Source organism: Danio aesculapii, chromosome 21 (assembly GCF_903798145.1).
Source record: "Danio aesculapii chromosome 21, fDanAes4.1, whole genome shotgun sequence".
Taxonomy (NCBI): domain Eukaryota; kingdom Metazoa; phylum Chordata; class Actinopteri; order Cypriniformes; family Danionidae; genus Danio; species Danio aesculapii.
The window spans coordinates 11,315,229-11,334,451 of NC_079455.1; the positions used below are offsets into that span (position 1 = coordinate 11,315,229).

Sequence of the window (19,223 nt, forward strand, 5' to 3'; positions counted from 1 at the left end):
ATGTGACATTGTATTTCACCACAAGATGGTATAATCATCATGTGTGTAATGTAATGTGTATTTATATAGTGCATTTATCATACATGGCCATACACCCAAAGCGCTTCACAATCATGAAGGGGGGTCTCTCCACACCACCACCAGTTTGGAGCATCCGTTTGGATGATGCAACAGCAGCCACAGGACAACAGTGCCAGTGTGCTCACCGCACACCAGCTATAGGTGCCGTAGAGAGACAGTGATAGAGCCAATTCAGTGGATGGGTATAATTGGGAGGCCATGATCGGTAAGGGCCAATGGAGGGAATTTGGCCAGGTGTGATTTGGATGTATTTTGAATTAGTTTGAATTGCGTTAGTCTTACGATTTATTTGTGAAAGTCTATGACAAGTTGTAAGGATGTTGGCATGGAACAGAGATAGTGATACACGATACATTGGCTGACATATTGGTAGATATTAAAATGAATTATTGGCAAATAAATTATGGATTTTTTCCCCCACACTTCAAATTTGTATCGCTGGCCATTAGGGCAGATGCGTTAGAAGAGTTTATGCTAGAAAAAAGACGAGATGTCAGCAGTGTGGGATTTTTTCCAGAATTAAAAAAAGGGAATTCTTGAAATTGCAATTTGTAAATAATTCAGGATAAAGATCTAGATGTTTGCTTGTTTTCTACAGGTTTAAAGATTTAACAGTGTCTGAGTTTTGTTCATATATATATATATATATATATATATATATATATATATATATATATATATATATATATATATATATATTGGTTATCCACCTATATATCAATTATATATCGGCTTCCAGGTTTCAAGAGTTATTGGTTTTCACTCAACATTTCTAAATTTCTATACTGGTGCATCAGAGATACTTCTGGTATATGATTTCACAGGGCTTACTGTGTGTAGCGCCAATTCCCATTTACACACACCGATAAATGGCAAGAAACATTGAATCGGGTCTTCTCAGATAATTAGGTCTTATCGATATGTATTGGCGTTAGTTTTTGCAAATTGAGTTATGGAATGAGCACTCACATCAGGCGATTGATTGTGATAGTTGGCATCTTTCAGTGCAGTGTAAAATGACCATCAAAGATAAATAAAATCACAGGAAAAGGACAATATGCAAACTCTTACAATACACCAATCAGATTTGGCACACCATCTTGTTTTGTCCCATAAACAACCCTTTGTTTTATAGTAGGTTCTGAAGCCTAATGCTTGATAGGATTTTGAACTTGGCAACTGTCGTTGAGGAATATAATTTATCTCTTCTTCATTAATACTTCTACATCTTTCTCTTCAACCACATTTACCAGTGCATAAACCACCAACTCTCTATATTTATATCCTAGTAAATTAAAACACTCACTTTTCTAGCACAATCTCCTCATATTTTGGTGGAGGATCATTGTACGGAACTGTCGTCTCATCGCTGCTGCTCTCTAGATGCCCAGTGACTTCCTCGTAGGATGGTGGCGGGGTCGCCCCAGACAAGTGGGAGGCCACGGATAAAGATGGATCTTGTACGTATAGCGAGCGATTGTTCTGTGAGTGGCCGGTGTGATGGCGGGCGTCTTGGGTGGCGAGGGAAGACCCGCTCCGCTCGGTGCCGCTGACCACCACACTGAGCCTGTCATTGGCGTGGAAGTTCTCTGAATGCGAGAGTGGGTCACGGTGCACCAGAATGCGCGGAAGGCTGCGGGTGTTCCGGTTGGCCAGATAGCGGTTCTGGGTGTAGGCCAGACGCCAGCGAGTGATGGACAGCCGCCAGATGATGAAGAGCGCAATGATGATGACAGCCACGCCCACCAGGGGCACCACCATGTTCCCAAACTCCAGCCGCTCTGAGTTCGAATCAGCATTGCTGTTCACTGTGTAGATGCTGCGGTTTTTCCAGAACTCCATCTGTGATTGTATAAATTGGGATGCATTTTTAACCTATTATGAAATGGGTATGACCCAGCATGCCATGAAAACTTAAAAAAATAATTACTTTATTCAACAGTTTCTTCACCTAAGTACTTTTGAATGCTTTCCCTATACAGACACTGAGGAGAAGAAGAATTTTTGGAGCAAGATGCTAATGGTCTAATCCGATTCGATTATCTATATCTATGATCAACAGCTCATTGGCTTAAACCTGAGCTGGAAAACATGATTCAGCCAGATGCTAATGGTCTAATCTGATTCAATTTTCTATGCTAAGCTAAAAGTGCGAAAACTGGAGGTCAGCTGAATGGATTAAAAATGGTCAATTTCAACAGTTTAACTATAGGAAAATTGTAAAATGAGTAGGGATGGGCATTTCTGACCAATCTTCATTTCGACTTATCCACAGATTTGACAAATGAGTACTTGATTAATCGGGGGTAGGACTTAAGCAAGAGGCGGGGCGTGTGTGCGACATAGCGACAATTACATAATATTCAAAAAAAAAAAAAAAAAAAAAAAAAATATATATATATATATATATATATATATATATATATATATATATATATATAGGTAAACGTAAACACAGTAAACATTTAAAAGAAGTGTGAGCAGTGGCGTATATAGGCATGGGCAATATGGTTGATGCCCAAGGCGGCATCTTGCTGGGGGGTGGCATGGGGACAAGGTGCAAAAAAAAAAACATTTGTTATTGTCTATGTACAACCGAAACAACGGTGGTGAAAGCAAACTGACTCATTCATGCGCGCAGAAAACCATTCCCGGTGTGAATACCAGTTGTTTACATGCACGCCAAAAAAATATACACCGCTTATGTACTGTGAAACCGTAGTAACTTTTATGCAGAGGTTTCAGCACGCAGCGAGCTTTGCAAGTCGACAAAACTAAAGTTATAATATGATGATGCTCTTATTTTAACTATATGGCTATGAAGCAGAAAGGAGGAGATTATGAATCAGGGAGGTAAGACTTAATAACATTAATTCTCAGCTATGAGTCGTGCCTAAGACAACAGATAATTACACAAAAGATATATTTTTGTATTCTATTGAATTGTCTTTAATATTCAAGCAAAATATTTCTTAAGAGATCTTAGCATATCACTCCAGTTGTGTCTACATTTTTTCCAGTTACATTTAGGATTGATTTCTGCTATTTATTTAGAATAATAATTGTATAATATTAATAATAAAAATAATTTTATTTTTCTAAGTACATTTCTAAAAGCAGGTGGTTCGCCCAGGGTTCATTTAAACGAGAACTGCCACTGACGTGAGGCATGTAGGTTTTCTACAGGATTAGATTAGATTAGATTAGATTCAACTTTATTGTCATTACACATGTACAAGTACAAGGCAACGAAATGCAGTTTCGGTCTAACCAGCAGTGCAATAGCAGCAAGTGCAGGATATAGGTATAAGTTATAAAGTGCAGTTATAGAAAAACTATGGTAATATTTACAGATGGATGTACTATGAACATTATATACAGGTTGTAATAGCTATGAACTGAGATTTACAATAAATGAATTTATGTACAGGATGCTATTAATAATCAGAAGTGTGCAGATAGATAAACATAATTACAAATGTCCATGTGCAGTGGGTATGTACAGTTCAATTAAATGAATCAGTGCAATGAATATGTGCAAACTTTAAATGTGCAAATCTTAAATAGTGCAGTGATTGTGAGGAGTATAAGTTAGAGGAGTGTGGGGGTGTATTGCATTTTAAATAAAATTAATCATAAAGCCTAGAGACACAATATGAAAATGTTATATTACAAATTGTGTTTAGCTAAACAAAATGCAAAATGCTTGTGAGCTTGAACTACATGCCAACTAGAAAGTAGTGAATGTGGTTCTCCCGTTACAGAGCGCTTTAAAATCAACGTCAACTGAAGCCCCGCAGAAAAAAAGAATTACAGTATTATCCCCTTCAATATGTGTCTTATTATTTCTATAACTATTTTGGATCCGTTTTTAAAACTATAACCTACCTTTTTCTATATTGTAGACAACAAAATTAAAAACACACACGATACTCTGCATTTCAGTAATTTTATTTGAAGGATTCGGATTTATACCTTCCAATCCGTCTCAGCATGGATCAACGTTTATCCTTTTCTCATCATCCTGTTTCTTATTATTTTTATTAAAGATGAATATTGAATTATGAATAAAGTTAACACATTGCTTAATATAAGAATGTTCAGTGCATTTACCTGTCTCTTTGTAACTTTTTTCAGGAGCCACCAAACTAGGTCAGAGGTAACGGAGGAGTGGAACCGAAGGACTGAGGACCGGAAACAACTGTTTCTATTGTAATTTCTATGAGTTAATACTGTCTAAAATGTCTAAAGTGATTTTGCTATTTTTACGGTTAATTCTTTTAAAGTGATTATACTTTTTATTCAAAATAGACTTTGTGTAGTAAGGATATAACTGCCTGAATGTAGATTATACCGGTTTCAACCAGTTTTGATAAAAATGGCTGAGAATACACTCAGCCTTGGGTTAGAAACAGATTGTACTTTAAGTGTGTGTGTTCTATTTGATTTGTTTATATGCTTGAGATATTGTTCAGAGTTGTTTTAACCAATCAGATTACAACACCTATATGTATGACGCAGTTAATGACCTTATGTGAGAGTATAATTGTTATTGATTTGTGATTGTAAGCAGAGCGGCCTAGGAACTCATTTGCGAGTATTGAAGCTGGCTTCTGCTGATGAAACTGCAAACTAACTTCAGTAAACTTTATTTATTTGAATCTCTGACTCCGACTCTTCTTTATCTGACAGACTGGTCATTCTTTGGGTCAAAACTGTACTTAATCCCTACATATTCAACTGACATTTTTATCAAAACAATATATTACTTTAGCAGCATCACAACACAAAACGCACTCAGCAGGCACAGAAGTTGCAGGCACAGCCTTTAGCTTTAAAATCTCTGTAGGACAATCATTTGCCCTCATATGAATTTTCCTGTCATCTCCTGTATTCCTATTAAAACTTGTTGAACAATAGTATTTGTGCCCACACCTTAAGCCAAATATCCCAGTCATTCAGGACAAGTTGGCAATGTGAGAAGTTATTTACACATTTAACGCAACAACAACAGTTCATTGGCTTAAACTTGAGCTGGAAAACATGATGAGGATGAGAGAGCTCTCAGATTTCTCTCAGATTATCTAAAATATCTTCATTTGTGTTCCAAATACAAGCAAAGCTCTCAGTACTTGAGAAAGACATAAGTGTAATTAATAACATAATTTTCATTTTTGAGTAAACTAACTCTTTATTTTTATGTATTTTGCTTTAATGTGCTGGAAATCAATTAAAGTATTAACAGTTTGAGAAATAGAGGCACACTTTTATATATATATATTTTTTAATGTATTTGAAAGCCAAACAAATGAGGCAATGTGGGCAAAAAACAACAATTGAAGGCTTGCAAATTACATATTCAAATTAAAGGAAAACATTACAGAAAATATAATTTAAATTAATTATTTTGTTTTAAAGATGTTTATTATGAAGTAATTACATATAAATGTATCTTACAACAATATATGTATTATATTATGTCACTGCAGGAAAATTACAGTAGGAAATAATAAGTGTAGAAAATTAAAACTGCTAGTTGATGGTGGTTTGATTGCATATATGTATCACGATACATAAAATAATACATTTTAGTCTTAGAGTTAACCATTTAATTCCAGAAATGTGTAATAATAATAATAATAATAATAACAAATTACAATGATTGGTCCTGTACATTACATTTTAGATTTTATTACACAATAGCATCAAAGAGCCCCTATTATGGGTTTTTGAAAATTATCTTAATGCAGTGTGTAACACAGCTCTAAGTGAAGTGAAATATCCAGCTAAGGCTTAAATCTGAAAGTGCACAGTGTTTAAAACAATAGATTCATCTATAAAAGAGTCGACTCATAGTGCTTCAAATTAATCGTCTTGATAACGAGTCTTTAGCCATTTCGGTATGACGTAGATACAAAACTTAAGCCCCACACAATTGTTGCGTGCGCATACCTGGGAGAATTGAAACCTCCGGCCCCGCCCACAAACACGGTAGCAAAGAAAAAGAGAAAGACAAACACTGTAGCAGATCCCGGTTGAATCAAGTCATGTAGGCGCTGTGCTCAGCTGAATAATATTGAAAGTGTGAGTGGTAAGTTAGTGTTATTTTCTCTACTCAAAGATGAAACTGAAGAGTGAGTGGTTGAGGTTTATTTTTGCAAAAATACCTCAGCATTAGCGTAAGCCTTAATTGTGCTGTTCCCGTCATTTTCTGATGAGTGGTTCTGGAATCTACTGGAATCTTGGGGGGTGGTTGAAATAAAGGGAGTTTTCCGGGATTAAAATAACAAAACAGGAGGGTGGCGGGAGATGGGTCTGAAATGCAGGAGACTCCTGGGAACAACAGGAGTGTTGGAAGGTATGCTCACACATGCACTCTTGACTACTTCAATATTGTTGGAAAGCTGTAGTGGGCATTTCACTCAGTCTCGCACTGAACGCTGTCGACCAATCGCAACAGACTGTCATCGGTCCAATCAGCGCAGATCAGCTTCTCGCTAAGGAGGTGTTTGGGAACAAATGAATCGCTGAACGAATTATATGGGAGTCGCTGGGATAATTATGTAAAAATAAATGCATATTATAAGACAATGAAAATGTTTTTTGACCTTGCATGCATATCAGCCTGTTCTTGGAGACCCTCAAAACCAAAATATGACCCTTTTTATGTATAATAGGGGCTCTTTAAACAAAATGTGCAAGTCCATAGGGCCAAAAGTGATGTGGCATCTAATAGAAACACCCACTTATGAGTTACAATTAACTATATTTATTAAATGGCTAACAAAGACAGTATTTACCGTTTGCTCCTTGTTTTCAAATACTTCATTGGCCTCCTCAAAGCTGCAGCTCTCCTCTGCGCACTCCCTCTCGATGTTGCCCTGCCGAAACTCCTCCAAGAAACCATTCGCCCGCCGAAAACGTTTGAGAAGAGAGTTTGCATCCTTGCCATCTAGAAACGCTGAGAGACCCAAAGAAATCTGTGTGTTTTAATGGGGGCAAAAATGTCTGTGTGTGTTAACAGACAGTATGTGTGCCACTTCAAGCCTGTCAGATACAATAAATCTAATATTTTTTATTTGTTCACTTAAAAATGTACAGTTACAGATATGAAATGTATATAATTGTTTTGAGGTTCATTTTCCATCCATTCATCATTCTGCATCTCATTAGAGTCAAGGTACTGAAAATAAAATTGGACAGCTCAAAAAGTGCTAGTAGACCCCAAAGAACTTTGACACATAATCTGTTACACCAAAGTTTTGTGTAATGTAACATAACGTGTCAGGAACTATTTTTATTTCAGACAGAAATCTGACTCAATAATGTTACTGTTTCAGGATGAAGTTCTTACCTGCTGCCATACTACCACAGAAGAACTCAATCTGAAGTATTTTGACCTGTGGAAATTTAAAAGAAATATTCAAAGGATTGAAAATAGTTTCATAACACATTAACTAGACAGAAAAAAGTTTGCTACGACAAATTTGCTAACATCTTTTCACAAATAGCATGTTGCTATCTAGTTTGTAACTTTTATCAAGTTGCTAGCATGTTTTGACGTATTCCTAATGTAGTCTCTGGAGGGTTTTATGTTGATATTATCAACTTATATATGTATAAATATAAAATGCTAAATGTATTAGCAAGTTGTATTATGGTACATAGTTTTATCTTACTATTAGCATGTTGTAAGCATGTTTTGACATCTTTAACAAGTTTTAGCCTCTTGCTTGTATAATTCAGAACATCTTCTAGCATAATGCTAAGTAAGAAATAAAGTCCCAGATTAAAGCTTGGCAGGCTTTTCAGCAGCACAATGCAAAGTTTATGTCATGGCTACTTGCCAGAAAATGTAACAATTAGACACAAAACATCATTCTGAGCCATAATAGTTTATTAATTCTAATAGTTTATTAAGCATATGGACGTAAATGTATTCACTGATAGTCAAGATGATTCAAAATACCCGGATGAGCCTGTGTTATTAGTTTCAACATTAGTTATCTGGGAATAAAGTAACTTGGAGTTTCAAAATTAAATGTTCCAGAGAGTGTTATAACACATTATTGGCTAAACAACACTTCCGTACATATAACCCATTCATAAAACAACAAAATCTACATTAGCTTTGTGTGCCTAAAATAGTTTTAAAACATAACATTAACTGTCTAAAAGAAATGCTTCAGCTATGGTGTCATCCTTCCTCCAGCGTGCAAAAATAACTCCAATATTCATTCAGGATTTGAAAATGTTTTGATTCATTATTTGTTTTTACTGCTGTGACTGTCTCATGTGAACATGAATGTGCAGCATGCATGCACGCACAAATGGTGTATCTGTGTGAACAACAGATGCGCAGATGTACAAATCTACAATTGTTTACAGACAGTTTGGGCTCCTTATCAGAATTATGGAAACTGTCGGTCTGACAATATTTAATAGATGAACATTTTTTGTCTTATGCCTTACCCAGAATATAAAAATACATATACTGTAAATACATTTAGATCATTTACTTTAATCATTACTATTGGACCGTTAACCCAACAAACACACAACGTTGCCTCGATGTAAACTTTCTACAAAGCTGTACCAACCTTGTAAAAAGGTTGAGGATCTACGTTGTTGCTGAAGGTTGTCACAACGGTGTCATGATGTTGCCATTTAAACGGCCGTTGCTTTAGGTTGTGCTTATGCTGAGTTCAGACAGGTTTTGAGAAATCGACGACATATGTCTGAAAACACAGGTGTTGAGAAGTTGTGTTCCTAAACTGCAGACTCCTAGTGTCACACCACTGTTCAGATTATGGTTCACTCCAATCTCCACTCAATCGATCTCTGGCCAATCAGGACTGCCTCAAGGGCTTTATTAACTGCACCTGTGCTCACAGTTTGGCTGTTTCTGGCTGCACATGGCTGAACTGTGCTGAGGACTGAATTCGATTTCCTTTGTTTTCCTGTGTGTGCGTATTTGACCATGTAAGTGGCTTTTGTATGATTTAAATTGAGTTAAGTGCTCCTATGTTTCATGTTTACCATTTTCTGTTTAGACATGTACTTTTGTTGGTAGACTGAAACATTGCATTTCTGTTATTTTCTTACTGATTACTGACACATTGTTTTTCTGTTATTTCCTTGCAGAAAACCACTCACACACCCACACACACACACACACGCACACGCACACACACACACACACACACACACTCACACTTTTCTTCTTGAGCACAAATCCTTGATGCTAATAAATGCAATTAAATGGAGTGACTAGGCTGGACCTCTGTTCTTACCGACAGCACCACTGGTTTCAAGCTAGCTACTAAAATTTCTCTCCTAACTCCTTTTCAACAGGCAAATCGGTGCTCGTGCACGTACTGTAAGTGACAATCGAACAGTATGAACTATCAAATACGCAATCTGAGAGAATCGCCGATGAGTCGCCGATGCCTGTGAGATATGTGGCGCAGTGGCGCAGTAGGTAGTGTTGTCGCCTCACAGCAATAAGGTTGCAGGTTCAAGCCTCGGCTGGGTCAGTTGGCATTTCTGTGTGGAGTACATGTGATACACGTGAATTGGGTAAGCTAAACTGTCCGTAGTGCATGAGTGTGTATGAGTGTGTATGGATGTTTCCCAGAGATGGGTTGCTGGAAGGGCATCAGCTGGAAGGGCATCTGCTGCGTGAAATAAGGATGCTGGATAAGTTGGCGGTTCAATTCAATTCACCTTTATTTGTATAGCGCTTATACAATGTAGATTGTGTCAAAGCAGCTTCACATAAAAGGTCACAGTAAATAGGAACAGTGTAGTTCAGTTTGTAGTGTTTAAGTTCAGTTCAGTTGAGCTCAGTTCAGTGGGGTTTAATAATCACTACTGAGAGTCCAAATATTGAAGGGCAAATCCAACGATGCGCAGCTCTACAGATCCCGAACCATGCAAGCCAGTGGCGACAGCGGAGAGGGAAAAAAAACTTCACTAATGGCGGAAGTGAAGAAAAAAAACCTTGAGAGAAACCAGGCTCAGTTGGGCACGATCATTTTAATTTCTCCGCAGGCCAAACGTCTTGTGCAAAGCTGCAGTCTCAGTGGCGGAGGCTGGAAGCTGGCCTCAGCGAAGACTCGTCTGTCTCTGGAGCGTCACAGGAATCAGTCTCATGTTCTCCACTCTTCCATGACCATCACAGTAGCTGCTCAGGATTCGGCCTGGTCCAGGATATGGAAACCTTGGGATCATCTCGTCGTTGGTCTTGGATCGAATCAGTGACTCTGCATAGTCTGAGGGCCTCGGGAAGAGTATCCCCAGGTGGAAATGGAGAATAAAGAAAATAAATAGCGTAGCTGATGTTCACAGTCTATATCAACAAGATGCAGAACCTGTGTGGAAGCCCCCTAAGTGGTGCACTAAGTGTATGCTTTACTGAACAGATAGGTCTTTAATCTAGTTTTGAATTGGGAGAGTGTGTCTGAGCCTTGGACGTTATCAGGAAGGCTATTCCAGAGTTTAGGAGCTATAAATGAGAAGGCTCGACCTCCTTTACTCGACTTTGCTATTCTAGGTACTACCAGAAGCCCTAAGTTTTGAGACCTTAAAGAGCGAGTTGGATTGTAGCGAGAGATTATTTAAAGCTTTATATGTAAGGAGCAATATTTTAAATTCAATACGAAACTTAACAGGCAGCCAGTGTAAGGAGGATAAAATTGGTGTGATGTGATAAAATTTTCTAGACCTGGTAAGAACTCTGGCAGCTGCATTTTGAACTAATTGAAGTTTGTTAATAGAGGATGCTGGGCAGCCAGCAAACAGTGCATTACAGTAGTCCAGCCTAGAAGTCATAAAAGCATGGACTAGCTTTTCTGCATCTGAGATGGATAGCATACTTCGTAACTTAGCGATATTTCTCAGATGAAAAAAAGCAGTTTTTGTGACATGGGATATATGATTTTTAAAAGTTAAATTGCTGTCTAATATGACACCCAGATCTTTTATAGTAGAGCTAACGCTAACTTTGTATCCCTCTAATTGTAGGTCGAGTTGTGAGATCTGCTGTGTACAGGACTTAGGCCCAATAAGTAATAATTCTGTTTTGTCTGAGTTTAAGAGAAATTTGGCGGTTCATTCCGCTGTGGCGACCCCGGATTAATAAAGGAACTAAGCCAAAAAGAAAATGAATGAATAAACATCGGCGATCGCCTACAGCCAATGAGAGAGCAGCATTCACTTGTGTGTGTGTGTGTACCTGCAGGCCAGCGGGAGGTTGAGGGGGAAGTTAAAAGCACTCATTTTCAGTTTATTTGGACCCAAAAAAAGGAGGAAGAACTAGTGGAGGTTTGACAGGAGCACCCGTGTCTGTTTCACGTTTCAGAACAGAAAGTTAAAAAAGAAAGTTGATGAGAAATTGCTAATTCCCTTCAAACCAAAGTGAGCAAATATGTATGAGGGCGGGGCACAAAGTAACGCGGGGTTAAATGTAACACAGAGTTTTAAGGTATTTGCTCAGGGTTAACCGTGGCATGCTTCAGAGGTTTTCACCACAGTGTCGGTAGATGTCTTCTTGAAAATTGTTGAAAAAGTTCGGCGAAATTTGGATGAGAAACACAAAAAAAAACATTTTTGCAGCATAAAACTATTTACATTTACATCTAGTCATGTAGCAGACGCTTTTATCCAAAGCAAAAAGACAAGGAAGCAATTTACACAACTATAAGAGCTGCAGTGAATAAGTGCTATAGACAAGTTTCAGGTGTGTAAAGTCTAAGAAGCAAAGCATTAGTAATGTAAGTTTTTTTTTTTTGAGAGAGTACAGTTAGTGGTATAGCCAGAGAGGCAGTTACAGATTAGGAAGGACAGTGGAGACTAAATAGTTGAGTTTTTAGTCGTTTCTTGAAGACAGCAAGTGACTCTGCCGTTCTGATGCAGTTAGGGAGTTCATTCCACAAACTGGGCAGATTGAATGCGAGAGTTCGGGAAAGTGATTTCTTCCCTCTTAGGGATGGAACCCTGAGGCGCCGTTCATTCACAGAACGCAAGTTTCTGGAGGGCACATAAATCTGCAGAAGTGAGAGCAGATAAGAAGGAGCAAAGCCAGAGGTTGCTTTGTAAGCAAACATGAGAGCTTTGAATTTGATGCAAGCAGCAACTGGCAGCCAGTACAAACGGGTGAGTAGCGAAGTGACATGTGCTCTTTTGGGTTCATCAAAGACCACTCGTGCTGCTGCATTCTGAAGCAGCTGAAGAGGTTTGATAGAATTAGCTGGAAGCCCGGCTAGTAGAGAGTTGCAATAATCCAGTTTGGAGAGAACAAGAGCTTGAACAATGAGTTGAGCTGCATGTTCAGATAGGAAGGGTCGGACCTTTCTGATGTTATAGAGTGCGAATCTGCAAGATCAAGCAGTTCTAGAAATGTTGTCAGAGAAGTTTAGTTGATCATCAATCGTTACTCCAAGGCTTTTTACCATTTTGGATGCAGTAATGGTTGCTCCATCCATCTGGATTGAAAAGTTATGGTGTAGAGTTGGGTTGGCAGAAACTTCAAGCATTTCTGTTTTCGCGAGGTTAAGCTGAAGATGATGATCTTTCATCCAGTGTGAAATGTCTGACAGGCAGGCTAAGATGTGAGCTGGAACCGAGGGATCATCAGGGTGAAAAGAGAGGTATAGCTGGGTATCATCAGCATAGCAGTGGTAGGAAAATCCATGTTTCTGGATGACTGGTCCTAAAGATGTTGTGTAGATGGAGAAGAGAAGTGGCCCCAGAACAGAGCCCTGAGTGTTTAGATGCTGTAGGTTGAACACCTCTCCCCTCCAAGACACCCTGAATGACCTGTCAGAGAGGTAAGATCTGAACCATTGAATAACTCAATGTGTGTGACTCAAGCGTAGATAGCAGGATCTGGTGGTTTACAGTGTCAAAAGCAGTTGATAAATCCAGCAAGATGAGGACAGATGATTTAGAGTCTGCTTTAGCCAGTCTGAGATCCTCCACGACCGAGAGCAGGGCAGTCTCAGTTGAGTGGCCTTTCTTAAAGCCAGATTGCTTTTTGTCCATGAGGTGTTTTGAGTAAGAAAGTCCAGGACTTGATTGAACACTACTTTCTCCAAAATCTTGGCCATGAATGGAAGTAGGGATACCGGTCGGTAGTTTTCAAGTAGCGTTTGATCCAGGTTGGGTTTCTTTAGCAGTGGGGTTACCCTAGCCTGCTTAAATGTAGTAGGGAATAAACCAGAGTCAAGAGATGTGTTAATTATGAGTCAGTGTTGGTATGACTGCAGGAGAAATGGCTTGCAAGAGATGAGAGGGAATGGGATCAAGCGGACAAGTGGTTGCATGGCTAGATAGCACGAGTTTGGACACCTCAGACTCAGAGAGCTGAGAAAAAGAGGTGAGTGTGTGTGGTGTTGGTGGTGTATCTTGCGTGTTTGTTGTAGGTGCAGCAAATTGAGCACTGATTTTTGCAGTTTTGGTGCAAAAGAATGTAGCAAAGTCATCAGTAGTGAGTGTGGAGGATGCGGGTGGAGGAGGAGAATAGAGGAGGGAGGAAAATGTTTTAAAAAGTAAGCGAGGATTGGTGGCACTGTTGACTTTCTGATGGAAGTATGTCTGCTTTGCAGAAGTAACCTCAGCCAAGAAAGAGGACAGAAGAGTTTGGTATGTTATGAGCTGTTCAGGATTTTTACTTTTTCGCCAAATCCTCTCTGCAGCTCGAAGTTTTGAGCGATGCTCATGGAGAACATCAGAGAGCCAGGGTGCAGGAGGACTGGCAAGGGCTGGCCTGGATGTAAGAGGACATAGTCTGTCTAGACATGATGCTAGTGTGGAGCAGAGTGTATCAGTGGCACTGTTCGTATCAAGTGCAGAGAGTTTGCAAGATCGAGGAAGAGAGTCTGAAACAATGGTGGATAGTCTATTGGGTGAGAGAGAGCGTAGGTTTCTGCGAAATGCAACTAGAGTTGGAGTGTGTGGCGGCTCAGGAGTAATGTGGATGTTGAGAGACAGAAGGAAATGATCCGATGTTTGTTGTAGTGGAGTTACTAGTGTTTGATCAGTGAAGCAATGTCGAGTGTAAATAAGATCTAGCTGATTACCTGATTTGTGAGTAGCAGAAGAAGGTGCTCTTTTGAGGTCAAAAGAGGCAAGCAGAGTCTGGAAGTCAGCAGCTAGAGGTCTTTCAAAGTGAAAGTTAAAGTCACCTAGCCCCAACAAGGGAGTGTCATAATCAGAAAAAGATTAGAGAAGAACATCTAGTTCATCTAAGAAGTGACCTAATGTACCCGGTGGGCGGTAGATGACAACCACATTTATGTGGAAGGCGTGGATAATGGTGACTGCGTGGAATTTAAAGGAGCTGATTTTTGGCAGGGACGGTCTCTGAGTGAATTTCCATTCTTTGGAAATCAGTAGTCCAGTCCCACCCCCTCTCCGTCTGACGAGGAGTGTGGAAAGAGAGAAATTAGTAGGAAGAGCTGCATGTGTAGCAGTGTCCTCCGGTCTCAACCAGGTCTCAGTTAGAGCCATGAGATTATAGTCAGAATGAGTGGCTATGGAGGTAATAAACTGTCCGGCTAGACACACAAGCTCTTACAGTAACCAAGGAAACAGTGGGTAAACTTTCTAGTACCATACACAGATAGCTGAAAACAAGTTTAAATGGCCTACAACCATACACAACCAGCTGAAAACAAGTCTAAGTGTTCTCTAACCATACATAGCAACTGAAAACAAGTCTAAATGTACTTACACAATGTTGCTCTCGATACTAAAGTGCTTCTCCTGCTAACTAAACCTACTGTGCTCAAATATATAGTCTTTACCTGGCGTTTGGACATGCCTCCAGAGTAAAAACACCCGAAACTGCAAAATACCGCAGAAAAATAAACTATTTTTTATTATAGTCAATACTTTTGTATTTTAAAAAATCTGTGAAAGTATGAACGTGAAATCTTATATTGTGATCTTCTAGGCTTCTAGATGTAAAAAACACACAGTGACTGCCAGCCGAGTTTTGAAAAAAACATGACACAGCGGGGCAAATTGTAACAGGGTGTTACAATTAAGCCACACACTGTTGAACACCAATTATACTAAGACAATATTTTTTAATTTTGAGTGTAATGTTGAGAACTTTTTAAATAAATTGATTTTTAATAGAATTTTTTTTTTGATAGACAAAAAATATTTTATTGCTAATACTACAAATAAATGCATTCTATAATAATGGATAATAATCCAAATTAATCCAAATGTGTTTATCCAATAAATAAATATTGTAAATAACATGCTGTGCTTTGTAGAATAAAAAATAAATTGAGCTAGGTACAGAGAAAATATAGCTACTATTTAAAGTAAACTAAATTTAAATTAACTGTGTGTAATCTGCCTTTTTAAGCATGTGTTACAACTAACCCTCTGTCTGTTACAACTTGCCCCGCAGGTGGGGTAAATAGTAACATTTTTACTCCTGGCACTTTTGGCAACACTGCACAGAAACCATAGGCCCGGCGATCATGCTTTCAGTGCTCATTTGTAGGAGAGGCTAGTGTTTTGTTGGAAAAACAAATGGTTTGTCTAACCCCATTACTTTGCTTATTATTTGACCATGTATGTAGTTAATAACAAAATATATACTACATGTTTTTGACTGTGAGACATTAGTTTGGACAAAGTTGTCGGCGATTCTTCCTATTGTAAAGTCATGCAATGTGAAAGCCCCTGTCGCCGATCCATCTTGCAGTGTAAACAAAGCAGCGACAAAACACTATCCCAGATAGTCATGCGGTGTAAAAACATCTGTGACACGACTAATTTAAAAATCATGCAGTCTGAATTCTGAACTTGGCATTAGGCGGCATGGACGACCACTGTACAACATTTACTCGTCATCAGTTTTAGGAGAATGTCATCTCATGATTAATGAATGACACACGCTCCACCTTGTCACGTCTTACGTTTCTCTGTTGTAACAATGTAACAAGTGGCGACGTTGCCTTTGAAAAAACGTAAATGTGTTTGTTGGGAAGAGACTTTCAACCAGCACAACAAAAAATGTTTCTGCAGACAATCTCCTACTGCACCTTTAAGTGGATCGGAAACCCATATTTTAACAAGTCACTAATGTTTAGCAAATTGCTAGTGTGTTTAAAGAAGTTGCCAACATGTTTAAGTCATTAAGGACGACATAAGGGTGAGTATAATGACATTTTTTCCGATTTAATTTTTTTAAACTATCCCTTCAAATTTTTGCATAGGTAGACCAAAAACTGCTTTTTATTGGAGTAATCGATGCAGAAGATGAAGTTTGGCGTCTTTCGCTCGTTACGATTCTCTTATTGGGGCCATTTTCTCAACTGTATAATGGGTTATGTATATACCATCGCACATTCCGTTATTAAATACAACTGTTGTAAAAACAAAATGAGCTAAATTAATGCAAATTCATGAGTTCAACCAACACACAATATTGTAGCCCACAACAGGTGTTTTTTTACAAATCGCTTTCTTTTGTAGTAAATAAATCTCGTTTGCTCTATGTTGCTCTAAACCAAGGATACTTTGGGCTTTACGCATCCAGTCTGTCGATCTGACAGTTTGGCTTGTGGCTCAAAAAGAAGCGTCTGTATTTAGCTAAAAAAGAAATCAGTTTCAGATACAGAATTCAGAGTGAATATTGATACTTATCGAACTAAACTAATATGAGAGGCATATTAACTATGACTACTAGCAGCTAAATATGGTTAATGGGTGCACTCGGTGTGATTAAACGTAGACATTTATATAAATAAAGCGATATATTCACGGAGAAATATAAGATAACAGCTGTTAGTCAGGAGGAGAGTGAAAACAACAATAAAGCTCACCTTCCAGGATGTTGCACTTGCTCGTCCATTCCATCCCTGTTTCCATCGAGGGAGCACCCACATGAGTCACGGATGCTGTTTGATTGACGTGAGAATGGACCAATAGGAGTCGAGGATTCCCCCTTGGATGTCCAATGAAATACCGCTGTTAATTTCGTACACGCAAAGTCATATTTCTTGGGGAATGGGGGCAAATACGCTGGGTAGTGTAGTCTGTTTGTGCGCACGTATACAGTTCTCGGAAATAGTTTCTAGAAACCGTTGCGTATTTATGACGGGACGTTAATGTTTTATTTTCATCGTCATGGTCGTGGAGTGCCACCAAATGACATTTTAATAAGAGAAACCGGATGGTAACTAGAAAGAGTCAGGGGTCCATCTCGATGCCACGCCTTGTGTAAAAAGACAGCATTACCCATAATGCTAAACAGCTAGTCGTGTGTAATGAAGCTGTGTGGTGTTTGTAAATCATTAAAACGTAGCAAAATAAACTTCAAACTCACATTTTAAAAAATATGGTTGAGTTGTAAAATCATAAACGTCTTAAATGTTGTTTTACACCAACCGTTGGATGTTTCCACTGCTGTAAAATATGTATGCTATTTTGTACTGAAGTTGACTATGCTTTTACTGTAAAGAAACGATGCGTGAAGTGATATAAGCATTAATATATATATTGTACATCCATACAAGCAGATGCTAAAATGTAAGTTATTTGTACATTACATTCGACCGAACTTTATATTTAGCTTTGTTTAAGCAAGCCTAACATCGCATTTTTAGTTATATATGTATTCTTCACAGTATGTATGTGAGGTCAAACCAATGGGTCAAAACATAAACTAAAAAAGGGCAAAGAACTCTCAGACACCCTGTAGTACCGCCGTGGGCCCCCTAGAGGTCGTAGAGCCCCTGTCAAAGACCCCTTATGTAAATACTGGGACGCAATTCCACCTGACTAATGTTCAATGATTTTCATTTTTAAATCTTCTCATTATTTGTGAAAAAATATTAACTTGATTAAGTATAACATAATTCAATTAAAACAGCAATTGCACTCAAAGTTTTAGAGTCCAAGTAAAATGTGAATTTAAAGTTAATTTACTTTACCAGTACATATGATAATATTTCAAACACAATATATGCATGTATGACATTACTATATCAATACTGTATTACTGTAAGTGGGTCACAAAAAGCACAAAGATTTTATGTACAATAACAACACATTTAGAAAAAATGAAAACTGTACTTATCTACTGTAAATATGCAATCAGCTGTTCAAATTGCTCTTAAGTATATTATTTCTGTCAAAGACACTTTTTAGAAACATTCAAAAGTATGATATACACTCACTGGCCACTTTATTTATTTTTTATCACCTGTCAAACTGCTTGTTAATGCAAATTTCTAATCAGCCAATCACATGGCAGCAACTCAATCCATTTAGGCATGTAGACATGGTCAAGACGATCTGCTGCAGTTCAAACCGAGCTTCAGAATAGGGAAAAAAAATTGATTTAAGTGACTCTGAATGTGGCATGATTGTTGGTGCCAGACTGGCTGGTCTGAGTATTTCTGAAGCTGCTGATCTACGGAAATTTTCACGCACAACCATCTTTAGGGTTTACAGAGAAAGGTCTGAAAAAAAGAAAATATCCAGTGAGTGGCAGCTCTGTGGGTGCAAATGCCTTTTTGATGCCAGAGGTCAGAGGAGAATTGCCAGACTGGGTCAAGCTAATAGAAAGGGAACAGTAACTCAAATAACCACTTGTTACAACCGAGGGGTGTAGAAGATGCTCAACACATTAAACCTTGAGGCGGATGGCCTACAGCAGCAGAAGACCACACCAGGTGCCACTCCTGTAAAGAGCAGGAAACTGAGGCTACAATTCGCTTAGGCTCACCAAAATTGGACAATAGAAGATTGGAAAAACGTTGCCTGGTTGAATGAGTCTTGATTTCTGCTGCAACATTCGGATAGTAGAGTCATAATTTGGTAAACAACATGAAAGCATGGATCCATCCTGCCTTGTATCAATGGTTCAGGCTGGTGGTGGTGATGTAATGGTGTGGAAGATAATTTCTTGGCACACTTTGTCCAGATCGGTTTCTGTTGTCCTGTGACTTCACAGGAAGGGTTCGATCTTAAACATCAGAGCTTGTTAAGAGGGCACTTTCATTGTGGATGCTGTCCTTTATCAAAGCTCTTCTGGACAAACAACAGAGCTTTCCACTCAACAGATAAAGTCCGAAAACATCAAAGACACAAATGACTTCAAAAAGAAACCA

General features: G+C 38.5%; 1 protein-coding gene across 1 annotated transcript; it reads right to left on the minus strand.

Annotated features, from left to right (window-relative positions):
• Positions 1-798: 798 nt before the first annotated feature.
• On the minus strand, positions 799-17,010 carry LOC130214667 (transmembrane gamma-carboxyglutamic acid protein 3). Its single transcript, XM_056446457.1, has 4 exons — positions 16,932-17,010; positions 7,436-7,481; positions 6,882-7,042; positions 799-1,923 (listed from the first exon to the last, which is right to left on the minus strand). Exons 1-4 carry the CDS (start codon positions 16,992-16,994, stop codon positions 1,384-1,386), a joined length of 810 nt encoding a protein of 269 aa, XP_056302432.1. The 5' UTR covers positions 16,995-17,010; the 3' UTR covers positions 799-1,383.
• Positions 17,011-19,223: the final 2,213 nt, after the last annotated feature.